Genomic DNA, 14,415 nt, shown 5'->3' with positions numbered 1-14,415 from the left:
CCACCTCCAAGCAACACTCCCAGCCCTATTTTATTTTGAAACAGAGAGGACTCACTAAGTTGCTGAGCCTGGCCTCAAATCTGCAATCCTCCTGTCTCAGCCTCCCAAGTACTGAAAATTACAGGCATGCACCACCATGCCCAACTTTTACTTTATTTTTTAAAAATCATACCTAACATTTAAAAATCTAACAGTATATATGAATGAACCATAGTAATATTTTTAGGACAGCTTATTCAACTTGGAATTTTTGAAGGAAGAATGTGTCATCTTTAATTTTTGAAATATCTTAAACATACCCCAACTATATTTTCCATTTACCCAATGTTGATTGGATTGGATACTTGGCAGACAAGAGTCTAAATTATTTTCTGAAGCTTAGTATCTAAAATCTAGTCTCTTAGAGACAGCAAGATAATAAGACTAGAAACAGAAACACACCAGCCTGCTCTGCTTACTTGCTACAGGAATATTTCCTTTACAGACATATTGTTGCTCTCATTTCAATGGTGTCACTGGTAAAAGGGAGAGAAACAGAAGAAGACTGTGCTACCTAAATCTTAACACTGACAAGTCAACCTAAGAGCCCCATCTGGTCTAACTGCCATCTTTCTGGGTAATTAGATGTGTTTCATTTCACAAGTCAGGCTATAGTTGATTATTTTTTAAAAAAATTAGAGATGAAATGAGCACATATTTTATTTTATAGAAGTGGACATTAATTTGCCAACATTCCAATCAAGGGCTAAGGCCTTTTAGGGCAAGACCTTAATAAATGGAGTTTATGTCCTCTCGATTGCACAGAGCCCAGCCATTATACATCGTCAATAGTTCCCATTTATAGTGCAACAAAAACTTAGGCACTTGAACAGCAAGCAGTCTGAATTTAAAATGGCTGCACTCGGTAGCCCTTTGCCCAAAATCTTTTATAATTGTTAGTTGCCCAAACTAATCTGACCCTTGTTGCTGTTTAATGACTTGCCTTTACCACATTTTTCCTTAGGTTTTCAAGAAACGATAGTTTTATTTTTTGAGGTTTACCTTTTTTAATTTTTTAAAGTTTATCATAACAATTATATACTGACAATAGCAGTCAAAACAGACATGAACTGCTTAGTATAGACAGTCAGGGCTGACTTCGGCAAACATGCAGCTCGACGGGTGGAAGGAGAAGTCGCACGGGTGTGCCAGCGGTTCCCTATCAACCGCGAGCTCCCGGCCAGGGGAGCGGGTAGAAGGAAGAACGGCAACTGCTCCTGAGACGCTCATGGGGGATTTCATGAAAGGGCCCGCACTCTATAGCTTAATGGGCACGCAACTTCAACTTGGAATTTGGGGTTGATACCACATCATTATTTTTAAACAAGCATAAACATTTTAGAACAGAGGGGGAAAACTTTGCTGCAGTTACCAGGAGCAGAAGTAATTGGCCGAATAAAGCAAATGAAGAAGTTGTAAGACCTATGGTAGTTTCACATGTGTTATAGGAACTCTTGTAAGTAGATGCATTTTTAAGTAGATGAGTGGATGCTTCTATGTAACAATTCATCTGTATGTAATTGGATGTTTTAAAAGAGGTTATATTCAGAAATAAACTCAAATTCTTAATTATGATGACTTGTCCCAAGACTCAATCCAAGCAAATCCACTGAGTCCTGGAAAGAAGCTTACATCCTGAGAGGCAGTGCCTTTCTTTCTAGGGAAGGACATTTCAGTAAAGTCAACTCTAAGACTATCGACATCTTGTACCCTGGACACAGCCTGTCCTGTTTAGCCTGTGATCCCCAATACCTAATAAATGTGAATTTGGCTCTCCTACCATAAGTAAATAAGAGCAGCACCCCATGTTCAGCTCCAGGCTATGTTGATTTAAGTCTACAGGCATTGCTGTTGCGTAGATAGATAAAACTATCCAGAACTAAAAAATATAAATTGTATACTGGAGCATTCTTAAAGCAGTCATTTTCTCTTTCCACAAAAATGCTGAGAACACATAAATATGTTTAAACCAGTTTAAATTCAGTCATCTAGCCTGAAGTACTACTATGAAATAGAAATAGTAATTCAAGTAATGCTTAAAATTATGTTTCTTCCTTCAGAAACATTTGCAGAGCCTTCACTGCAGGCCACTCAGATGAAGTTGAAAAGAGCCCGGCTAGCTGATGATCTGAATGAAAAGATCGCTCAGAGGCCTGGTCCTATGGAGCTGGTGGAGAAGAACATCCTTCCTGTGGACTCCAGTGTCAAGGAGGCAATTATAGGCAAGAGTAAACTTCACTTCTTCTGAGAGAGACTTGGAAGTTATAGATGAGAGGCCAGCACCAATCCTGGGTATTGTTTTCTAGGTTAACTAGAAATTAACACCCTCAGTGCTTTTTGTTACTGTTACTGTATTATATATTAGAAGGTAACAAATTAAGCTGGGCGTGGTGGTGCACGCTTGTAATCCCAGTATTTGGGAGGCCGAGACAGGAGGATTGCAGGTTCACAGCCAGCCTTAGCTACTTAGTGAGGCCCTCTGCAACTCTGTTTTAGTGAGACTGTGTTTCAAAAAATAAAGAATAAAAAATAGGGCCGTGGGTTCCATCCCCAGTACAAAAAAAAAAAAAAAAAGGGTAATTAACACAGATTCCCCCTTATGTCTGGATTTAAGTCTGACATAATTTCATTATTATATATTCTAGGTTAAATCACTAATTGAGATGTTTAGTTTCTGTTTAACACTTTTACAAAATTTTCTTCTAGAAAAGATAAATAGCTTGTTCAGAGTTAGTTTGGGAAGGAGCGTAGCAGGTGACTATGGATACCGTCTCTGAATGGTAATATCTGCTCATTTCATCCTGGTTTATCCTGCTTAGTTACTGATGGTCTGAGTTCTGGGAATTGAACCCAGGGCCTGTGCATGCTCAGCGCAGTCTACACCCTTAGCCCCACTGTTTCTCTTTTTATTTCTGGCATAAGCTTTAGCAGAAAGTAAAAATCCTTTAAAAAAAAAATAGTGCTATTCATTAAGGGAACTGTTTTGAAATGTTACTAACTACTAAATCATAGCATCAGTTACCCTAGGGTCTTCATATGAGTTTAAGGTTTAGGCAGTTTATAGTCACATATTCTAAGTCATGTAATCAACCCATGATTCTATTCATTTTTTTAGGTGAGTCCTCCAAAAAAGTCAGATTCAAACAGATACCAGTGACACCCCCATGTCCCTCATTGCCTGGTGTTTTTATACTTGAATTCCAGGTCAGAGGCCAAGCAAAGTCCACACTTCCTCTGTGGCTAATGTCTCTTAAATCCTAATCTGTTTGAATGGGCCTTCCTTCCTCTCTTCTCTTACAACGTATTTGTTGACAGAATAGGCCTTGTAGTCCTCTAGCATGCCCCACTTTCCTAGGTGTCATCTAAAACGTGCCCGCCCTTCCTTCATCTGGTAGCTGGGCCAGAGCTGTATTGGAATCACACTTGGGGTTTGTTTCCCAGAGAATACATCATAGGCAGTGTTTGCTTCCATTGGGAAGTACACTGTGCTCAATTTTTTTTTTAAAGAGCCTCTTAAATTCTATGGGAAACAGTGCTTCCACAGCCATTGTAAATTAACAATCATTTCTCTCTCCAGGAGCTGGGAAAGACGACTATCCCCACACTCAGGGTGATTTCTCATTTGATGAAGATAGCAGTGACGCTTTGTCTCCGGACCAGCCTGCAAGCCAGGAGTCACAGGGGTCAGCTGCGTCCCCAAGTGAGCCAAAAATTAGTGAATCGCCATCTCCTGTGACCACAAACACTCCAGCCCAGGTATTATTTTTCTCATTTTGACCCCTAAATAGAGAATGTAGCCAGCGTTTTTTATACTATATCAATGCATTCTATTTCTCACCAAAAGAAAAATCTAAAAATGCTAAGAAATGTGATAGATTTTTAATCTATAATCCAAATACCATTAAAACTTTTTTTTTTTTTTTTTTTTTTTTTTTTTTTTTTCTACCTCCGGGCTACGCTCCCAGACCTATTTTTTATTTTTTATTTGTAAACAGGGTCTCTTAAACCAGCGTGGCTGGCTTCGAACCTACGCGATCCTCCTGTCTCCGCCTCCCAAGCGCGGGGATTACAAGCGTGCGCCACCACGCCCGACTCCATTAAAACTTTTCAATAGGTTCTTCCTCTTGCTCTATGTACACATTTTTATTTTACAGTTTTGTTACTTGCTTTTTTAAAATCTTCTCATAATTCTTTGTTTCTTTGTTTCTTTGTTTGTGGTGCTGGGGATTGAACCTAGGGGCATTTTACCTCCAAGCTATACCTCTAGCCCGATTTTTTATTCTTTATTTTGAAACAGGATCTCACTAAGTTGCAGAGGGCCTTGCAAAGTAGCTGAGGCTGGCTGCGAACCTGGATCCTCCTGTCTCAGTCTCCCAAATACTAGGATTACAAACATGCGGCACCACGCCCAGCTCATAACATTTTGAGGCACATACATGTTTGTTTATAAAATTTATCTTTTTTTCTGCCACTTAATCATTTTTTAAGTGTACCGCTCAGATGTATTAAGTATTACATTATTGTACAACAGATCTCCCCAACTTTTTTTTTTTTTTTTTTTTTTTTGGTGGTACTGGGGCTCCTGGAAGCCCTTCTACCTCCGGGCTACACTCCCATACCTATTTTTACATTTTTACTTGGAAACAGGGTCTCCTAAGCCAGCGCGCCGGCTGGCTTCGAACCTGCGCGATCCTCCTGTCTCTGCCTCCCAAGCGCGGGGATTACAAGCGTGCGCCACCACGCCCGGCCTCCCCAACTTTTTTATCTAGCAAATCTGAAATTCTATACCTATTAACTCCTCCTCCCTTCGTCTGTCTGTCCACCTTCTGGTAACCATCATTCTAGTTTTGTTACCAGGTGATCATTTTCACCTCCATCCTTGCTTCCAAAGAAAATTACTTCAAACAGAAAACACAAATGGGGAGCCTAAGAGGTTTATTTGGGAAGTAAAGGCATGACATAAAGAGGCTGCGATGGAAGGAAGGGGCTACGTCTTTAAGATCTGACGTAGCTCTAGGTGAATACTTTGTCGGCTGTGCTTGCAGTATCGTGTCAAAAACATCATTTCAAAGCCCATGGTCATTAAGCCTTCCTCTGTATTTTCTTTCAGGTTTATTGTTTGGGGTCTTACGTTTAGGTATTTAATCCATTTTTGAGTGTTTGTGTGGTTGAGCCTCATGCCGTTGCCTGTGGATACCCAGTTTCCCAGCACCATTTGTTAAAGAGACCATCCTTCCTCTGTTGGATGGTCTTGGCACACTGGGTGAAAATCACTTGACCCTGTGTGTGAGCATAGCTTCTGAGTTCTGTCCCGTTGATCCGCGTGTCTGTCTTTATGCCAGTACCACAATCTTAATTACTTTAATTTTATAGTAAGTTGAAATTAGAAAGTGTAAGAACTCTACCCATTGTTCCTCTTTTCAGAACTGTTTTGACTACCTAGAGTTTCTTGAGAGTCCGTATGTTTTTTGTTTTTTTTTTTTTTTTTTTTTGGTGGTACTGGGGATGGAACCCAGGGACCTTCTACCTCCAGGCTACACTCCCAGCCCTATTCTTTATATATATTTTTATTTGGAAACAGGGTCGCTTAAGCCAGTGAGGCTGGCTTTGAACCTGCACGATCCTCCTGTCTCTACCTCCCAAGCGCAGGGATTACAAGCGTGCGCCACCACACCCGGCCCATATGAATTTTAATATGTATTTTTCAGTTTCTGGGAAAACTCTTTTAACGGACACAATTGAATGGGTATTAGTATATTCACAGAGTTGTGCAACTATCACCATTATCAAATTCTAGAATATTTTATTCACCATCCCTCCAAAAAAAAAAAAAAAAAAGAAACTGTGCCCATTAGCAAGTCCCACCCAAGGCCAGTCTGCTTTGTCTGTGGATTTGTCTCGTCTGCATGTACAGAATCGTACCACGTGTGGCCTTCCATGACCGCCTTTCTTCACTTTGTTTTGAAGACTCATCTATGATCAGCAGCATGTCAGTCTTCGTAGTGGTCAACTAATATTCCATGTGTAGGTTTATCGTATTTTGTTTATTGATAGACATTTAGCCATTTTAAATTATGTGTGAGCAAACTTTTATAGAAATATGTTTTTATTTATCTTCAAGTTCTATCTAAGGGTGAAATTTGCTGGATCATAGTAATTTTACATATAATTTGCTTTATACCTTAATAATCATAAATAGCTTTCCTTGTCAACAAATATCCATCTATATCACTTTTCATTTAATTGAAATTATACATTATATCTCATTTGGCTACTTCTACATCATTAGAATCCTGTATTGTAATCCTGTTTTTTTTTCTCTTAAATGTACAGTACGGCCACTATTATTATTATTATTTGTGTGTGTATGTGGTACTGGATATTGAGCCCAGGGGCATTCTACCTCTGAGCTACATCCGCAGCCCTCTTTTTTTTAATAGGGTCTCGTTGATTTGCTGAGGATAGCCACGAACCTGCAGTCCTCCTGTCTCAGCCTCCCAAGCACTAGGATTACAAGCAGGCACCACCATGCCCAGCTAAGACTACTGTTGTGTTCTCACATACTTGCTACAGGGCTTTGTACTGAAAAGTACTCAGGAAACTCTAAATTGAATTAGGCATCATGGGTTCAGACTAACCGGCTACTTATAGAAGATCAAGAAGTTTCTGTTCTCTCCCGTTGTGTGGAGCCTCTGCACTCAGGCCTCATGAGATCCAGCGGGCAGCAACCATTTAAACCTCCTGCCAAAGTTCGCAGGCAAGAGAGAATGCGGCCCCTCGGCACTGTTGGAACCTGGCCTGGCAGACAGACGTGGGTCAGGGCCCAGCTAACTGTCTGAGGTCTGAGCAAGTGAGGGAGAGGAGGGAGAGCAGCCCCTGCTATGTCCTCGCGTATTTGCTGCACCCTGGTTTGAGCTTTAAAAATAGGGCTAAAAAGAATGTCAAGTATGCAAGTAAAAACCATTCAACAAAACAGTTCTACTCATCCATTTGGGTTGTTTGTTCTCTGCTTCTGTCTGATAGGTCAGGATGTCAGATGGCAATCTCTGCTTCTGTCTGATAGGTCAGGATGTCAGATGGCAATCTCTGCTTCTGTCTGATAGGTCAGGATGTCAGATGGCAATTAGCATGGACTTAGCTTTTAATACGTAGAATTTTTGCCACCTCAGCCCATCTGTTAGTGGCTTCATGATAGTTCTACCTCCATAAGAGAGCATCCTACCCTTTTTCCTGTATTACTTGTAATATTATGTTTGTTTTTGTTTTGCTTTTACTTTGCCCTTGAAACTTGGTCTCCAGGTAAATTTATAAGTAAGGAACGTTAACCAGAGGCATCCCACTCAGTGGGTTGACACTCCAGAACTCTTTGAAGGAAATAAAAGACTGTTTATTGTCAGTGCAACACACACGAAGCCTTGGACTGTTCCTGGACACTTTAGTCGGTAGGATAACGGCAGTGCTGCGGCACCGATGCCACTGCTCCAGGCAGGTGTTGGAAGTCTGCCTTTACCCAGCACGGGACCAACAGCAAAGGACTTGTGCTGTTGTTCCTAAAAATGTAAACAATCCCTACAAAGAGTCAAGGAAAAGTGGAGACAGGGACGTGGTCCACTGAAGCTCAATATGCCAGAGAATTCTGCTTTTGTATGCTTTGAGAACTCATTAAATTGTGGGTCCTTCACAAAATATTCTTGTATTAAATGTTCTAGTATTTATAAGGATTCTTGTTATGTTTTATTTGCATAAAGAAATATGTCCCTAATAACTGTGGTATCTTTTTTTTTTTTTTTTCAGTACCGGGGATGGAACCCAGGGTTATATTACCTCCGAGCTATGCCCCAGCCCTATTTTTTAGCCTTTTTATTTTTTGAAACAGGGTCTCACTGAGTTGCAAAGAGCCTCACTAAGTAGTTGAGGCAGTCTGCGAACCACTATCCTCCCATCTCAGCCACCCGAATGCTGGGATGACAAGCATGCTCACTGTGGTGTCTTGATAGTGGAAAAGCATAACCTTCCATAGGATTGTGGACTAGGATTTTGTCTTAATTTTTGTGTGTGTGGTACTGGGGATAACCCAGGGGCTTTCTACCTCCGGACTATACTCCCAGACCTATTTTATACTTTATTTGGAAATAGGGTCTCGCTAAGTTGCTGAGAACCTCACTAACTAGCTGAGGCTGGCTTTGAACCTGCGCAATCCTCTTGTCTCAGCCTCCCAAGTACTGGGATTGCAAGCATTAACCAGGATGCCTGGCTCATGTTTTAATTTTTTTTAATTAACTAAAGGCAAATTTTATGATACCAGGAAGGTCTGTGGGATTTTTGTGACATCTAGAAATGACAACTCAGTTGTTTTTGTTGTTGGTATGTTTTGGTAAGGTTTAGTTTTTTTTTTTTTTTTGGGGGGGTGGTGTGTGTGTGTGTGTGTGTGTGTGTGTGTGTGTGTGTATTACTGGGGATTGAACCTTAGAGGCATTCTACTTCTAAGCTACATACTCAGCGGCACCACTCCCTTTGTTTTGGTCCTGGGGATTGAACGCGGGGGCAGTCTACCATTCTACCTTTCAGCTACGCCCTCAGCCCTTTTAATTTATTTATTTATTTTGAAGCAGGGTCTCCCTAAGTTGTGGAAGGACTTGCTAAGTTTCTGGGACTGGCTTTGAACCTGCACTCCTCCTGTCTCAGCCTCCCAAGTACTGGGATTACTGGCATATGCCGCCATACCCAGCTTGTGAGTATACCTTCTAAGGTAACCTAAAAGAACTTCCTTGCACTGGACTTTAGCTCTCTTGCACTGAAAAATTGAGCAGGGAAATTAGAAAAATATGTTTAAGTTACATGATTAAACATATAGCACAAAGTGATTAATTAATGTATGAAAAATTAGGTTCAGGTAAACAAGGAGCAAAATGCAGTTTCTGGCAGAGCTGTGTCCAGCTGAGGCCCTCTGTTACCTGTCTGTGCTAAGTACGGAATGCCATAGAGAGGGCTGGGCTAGAAATGCCGCGCCTAGGTAGTGTTCTTTACAAGAGGATAGATAAGTCATGCACTGGGAATTCAAACTATCTAAAAACAAATGCACACTAGCCCTTCACTGCAGCCTGTGTGAGGAGCCATCTGTAGGAACTACATTCACTGAGTTAAGAGTCTCAAAAACCACCCCTAAAGACAAGATGTTCTTAGGCTCTTTGATTACCCTGCTTTACAGGGACTATTTTAGTGAATAGCCATGAGTCTGGTCTTTGGGGAATATGATAACTCTAAAGCAGGAAAAAGCAAATCACAGAGCTTATCTCCAAGGCTCTCTGATTCATTAAATTGTTACGTCCTTACTTACCTGTGTGGGCACCCATGGATGCCGTGTGAGGCTACTGAAGAAAAATGAGAAGCTCCAGCTGTGTAGCAAATTGGAGTCCAGTCAATAATGTGTTAGGGCCCTTTCCCCTGGAGGGAAAGTGAGAGTAATTATACTCAGATAGATAACTGTATTTTACGTACATCAAATGAAATGCCTGGACAAGTTCTATAAACTTTGAAGAACGCTGAAAGTACAAACATTGCTAAAACAAAACCTACTTGTCAACCAGACATGGTAGCACACATCTGTAATACCAGGACTTGGGAGGCTGAGACAGCCTCAGCAACTCAGCGAGCTCTCTGCAACTTAGACCCTGTCTCAAAATAAAAAAAATAAAATAAAATAGGTCTGAGGGCATAGCTCAAAAGTAGAATGTTCCTGGGTTCAACCCCCAGTACTATGAGAGGAAGGAAGGAGGAGAGAGAGAAGGATAGAGGGAGGGAGGGAGGGAGGGAGGGCAGGCAGGCAGGCAGGCAGATAATTGGTTTTAAAAATTAGGTTTAAGAGTTTTTTATGCTTTAAGCCAGGCGTGGTGGCTCACACTTGTCATCCCAGCATTTGGGGGCTGAGACAGAAGGATCAGTTTGCAGACAGCCTCAGCTACTTAGTGAGGCCCTCCACAACTTAGTGATACACTGTTTCAAAATAAAAAATAAGGCTGGGGATGTCACTTGGAGGTAGAAAGCCCCTGGGTTCCATCCCCAGTACCACAAAGAGAGACAGACAGACAGACAGACAGACAGAGAGAGTTCTCTATCCTTCGCTTTACTCCAGTATTTCATGACATATAGACGGCGATTCTTTTTCAGAACACACAGATAGCTACCACAGGGTTAAGTTCTACAGAAAAGTATGAAAAACAGTCTCTACCCAGAAATAAATAACATGTAACATCTAGGTCAAGAACCAGTTTTTCAGGCACTTTTCTTGTAGTCCCACAACTAAAATGCTAATGACCTCACAATGCAGAATAATAAAGTTCTTCTTTGAAATATGTACTTCTGTGTGGTCTGGAAAAGACTAAAACTGTTTATCCCTGGATATGCCTCTCGTTTTTTCCATCCTGATCAAAGTACAGCTAGGAAGGAATTTACCAGAGTACTAACAGAATCCACATCCAGATTGGCGCTCAGCTGTTTTTATGCTTAAGCAACCCTTGAACAATGGGAGGTGTGGGAAACTGAGAACAGCTCCAGCCACGTGGCGCTGCTCCACGGCTTCCGTGACGACGGCTGGGCAAGTTCTTAATCATCCATGGCGAGCCCCGATGTTTAACTGACTGTAAGATGCTCTGACGGTTTACGTGAGTTTTCAGATCCTGAAAGTAACCTGATGATGAGCTGCACTGTGTATTTTCAGGAAAACAGGCTTAGAAGACTTGGGTGAACTATCTTTTTCTCCTTGTGTCAAGTAACTTTCAGGTATTGACCTTTTGCCAAATAACACAGAAACCTTAGGTTAAAGCTTAATAAACGAGCAAGGTCTAGTATACACATGTATTAAAGTTAGACTAACTTTGATTACAAATACTTATCACTAGAGGCCTGAATGCGGCATCAAAAGACTTTAGTTTCTATTATTTCCCCTTTAATTATGCTTTAGTGTATGACAGAGGACTCTGCCGCTGTTAGTGCTAAAGTTTGGACTTGGTCTCCAGCCTCGACGAGGAAGCTGTATCCCATCCCACATCACTCAGTGTTCCCGAGACTAATAGCAAAGTGCCTAAAATAGTACATTGTGCAGAGTAGACTTTGCCTGTTTCTTTGTAGACATAAATGTTCACAGAACATAATTAAGATGAGAACACATTTGCTGAACATTTACTATGGGCCAGGCACTTGTGTTACGTAGGATAATTATCATTTTAAAAAGGCATCTGTCTGACTCACATACAGTTAGCCCATGTTCTCATTAGGCCAGGAAGTTGAGATTTCTCTAAAGGTGTCTTCAGCACTGCTGTAGTGTGAATCCAGAGTGCCCCCAGAGGTCCATGTATTAAAGTCTTGATCCCCAGCCTGTGGAGCCATTGTGAGATGGTAGATCCTGAGGGGGTGGGGCCACCGAAGGAAATCAGATCATTGTAAGCCCTACAGGGGACATTGGGACCTTGTGAGTACACGGGCGCTCTCTCCCCTCCCTCCCTCTTTCTCTTCTCTTTCTCTTTTTCTTTCCCTCTTTCTCTCCCTCTCCCTCCCTCTCTCGGTCTCTCTTGCTGTCTCCCTCTCTCCCCCACTGTCTCTTTCCTCCTTCTCTCCCCTCCCTTCTTCCTCCTTCATCTCCACTTTTCTTTCTCTCTCCCCCTCTCTCTTTTTACCTCTCTCTCTCCCTTCTCCCTCTCTGTTTGTCTCCCCCTCTCCCTCCTCTCCCCCTCTGTCTCCGTCTCCATCTATATCTATCTGTCTGTCTACCTCTGTCTCTCCCCCTTCTCCCTCCCTCCCTCCCTCCCTCCCTCTCTCCCTCTCCCTCTCCCTCCTCCTCTCCCTCCCTCCCTCCCTCCCTCTCTTCCCTTGCTGACCACCATGAGGTGCGCAGCCTCCTCTGCCATGCTCCCACTCTGATGATTATACTGCCACAAACCCAAAGCAACACAGCCAAGCAACCATATACTGAAACCTCTAAAACTGTGAGCCAAAATAAACCTTTCCTCCCTCTAAGTTGATTTATCTCAGATATTTGTCACAGCAACAGAAAGCTAACTAGCATAAACATATACTCCTGTATAAACCAGTTAAGACTCCAGTGACAGCTATTATGTGTGATACTTAACAATATTGGTTCCACTCACAGAACGTCAGAGCACCGAGAGAAAAGTGACTTGTCACATACAAGGGATTTTCTTTCAGAAGTAAAGTGGGAATTAAAACATTTCCAGACAAACAAACAAAGGGATAATTACCACTCGCATGCCCTGCAAGTAATGCTGGAGAGTCCTTAAATGTCAAAGAAAAGATTCTAGACAGTGACTCGGGGACAAAGGTTTGGTCCCAGCCCCTGGTGCTATTGAGAGGTGGTGGGACTTTGAGGAGGTAGATCCAAGAAGGAAGTTAAGTCATTGTCAGGCCAGCGCTCTTGAAGGGGATGCTGAGCCCCCGGCCCCTTCCCTCCTCTCCTGCTTCCCAGCTGCATGGGGTGCCCGGCCTCCACCATGCCTCCCAGCACCATGTGCAGAGCACACAAGCCCAGTGCAACGGGGCCAAGTGAACACAGACTGAAACTTGTGCAGCCAGGAGCTGGAACAGACCTTGTCCCTTATGAAGTTGATTATTTGTGGTTCTCCTGGGAACTAAAAGAAAATTCCCATAGAATATATGAAGAGAGTGAAAACAAGAAGTCACTGCAAAAAACGCCACCCAAACACATGGATGGAAAGACATCCTGTGCTCAAGGAAAGCTAAATATTGTTAAGGTATTAGTACTACCCAGTGCAACCTACAGATTCAATACATACTCTACCAAAATCCCAATGATCGTTTTTTACAAAAAAAAAAAAAAAAAAAAGGAATTTTAGAAATACAAAACAATCTGAAAACACACACAATATTTGGTCCCACCCTTCCTAATATATATATATATATATTTTTTTTTTTTTTTCGTTCAGCACTAGGGATTGAACCCAGGAGCATTCTACCTTCGAGCTACACACCCAGCCCTATTTTTTATTCTTTATTTTTTGAAACAAGGTCTCACTAAGTTACAGAGGGCCTCACTAAGCAACTGAGGCTGGCCATGAACCTGCAACCCTCCTGCGTCAGCCTTCTGAGTACTGGGATTACAAGTGTGCGCCACCACACTCGGTTCCTTCCAGATTTTAAAACTTATTACAAAGCTACAGCATTTAAAAGTATAGTGCTAGTATAAAAACAAACATCCGGACCTATGAACAGAGCAGAGAGCCGTCTTTTACAAAAGTACCAAGACCATTTAATGGGGAAAGGATAGTCTGACAAATGGTGTTGGAAAAAGTAGATAATACAAAAGAATGAAATTGTACTGTATTTATCCTAGCTGCATATACAAAAAGTCACTCAAAATAGACAAATATAAGCACAAAACTATAAAACAGAAGAAAACATAGAGAAAATCTTCACATTGGGTAGAACAATGATTTCTTAGGCATGACACTAAGGCAACAAAAATAAAAACAGATAATTACATCTCATCAAACTTCTAACCAGGCCTGGTGGCACACACCTGCAACCCCAGTACTTGAGAGGCTGAGGCAGGAGGATTGCAAGTTTGAGGCCAGCCTCAGCAACTTAATGAGACCCTGTTCCAGAATAAAAAAGAAAAAGGGCTGGGGTAGTTGCAGCTCATAGGTAGAATGCCTCTGGGTCCAATCTCTAGTAACAAAGAAAAAAAGGAAGAAAATTCTGCAGTGGGCTACAACATCTAATTCTAAAAATTAAATGCCAAAAGTTATACATTACAGAAACAGACGATCAGTGCTAGGTATTAGGTGTGGGTGGGTGGTGGTTTGTTGTAGTACTGAGGATTGAACCAAGGGGGGTATTGTACCTCTTAGCTACACCCCCAGCCCAATTTTTATTTTTATTTTTGTTTTGAAACAAGATCTCGCTTAGTCGGTGAGGCTGGCCTTGAACCCTTGATCTTCCTGTCTTGTACACCACCATGCTCTGCTTTAGGTGATAGGTTTTAACACAGGTAGAATTTTGAGCATTACTCTAAATAAAATAAGCCAATTTTAAAAAGTGACAACTATATGATTCCACTTACATGACACACTTTAAAATCATAGGACATGGCATTGTAGTTGCTAGGTAATAGAGGGAAAATAGTCAGGAAGCTATCATTCATGAGTAGAGATTTTCTTTTCTTTTTTATAGACTCTTTCTCTTTTCTTTCTTGTGATACTGAGTGTTGAACCCAGGGACATTCTACTTCTGACCTATACCCCCAAACCTTTTTATTTTTATTTTGAAACAGGATCTCTCTAAGTTGCTGAGGCTGGCCTTGAACCTGCAATCCTCCTGTCTCAGCCTTCCAATTACTGGGTAGAT

At 41.7% G+C, this 14,415-nt stretch overlaps 1 protein-coding gene across 5 annotated transcripts in view; it reads left to right on the top strand.

The window, feature by feature from the left end:
- Positions 1-14,415, top strand: part of MRTFB (myocardin related transcription factor B) — a gene marked incomplete at both ends in the record, with an annotated part of 185,771 nt that overhangs the window by 140,760 nt on the left and 30,596 nt on the right. For all 5 annotated transcript variants that reach the window (XM_080704641.1, XM_080704642.1, XM_080704640.1 and 2 more), the window contains 2 exons: positions 2,100-2,267; positions 3,617-3,795. In XM_080704641.1, the coding sequence (XP_080560767.1) occupies positions 2,100-2,267; positions 3,617-3,795 (347 nt within the window). The remainder of the gene's footprint in view (positions 1-2,099; positions 2,268-3,616; positions 3,796-14,415) is intronic.

The sequence above is a fragment of the Muscardinus avellanarius genome (genome assembly GCF_963383645.1).
Source record: "Muscardinus avellanarius genome assembly, chromosome: 10".
NCBI lineage: Eukaryota > Metazoa > Chordata > Mammalia > Rodentia > Gliridae > Muscardinus > Muscardinus avellanarius.
This window is presented reverse-complemented; position numbering and strand designations above follow the sequence as displayed.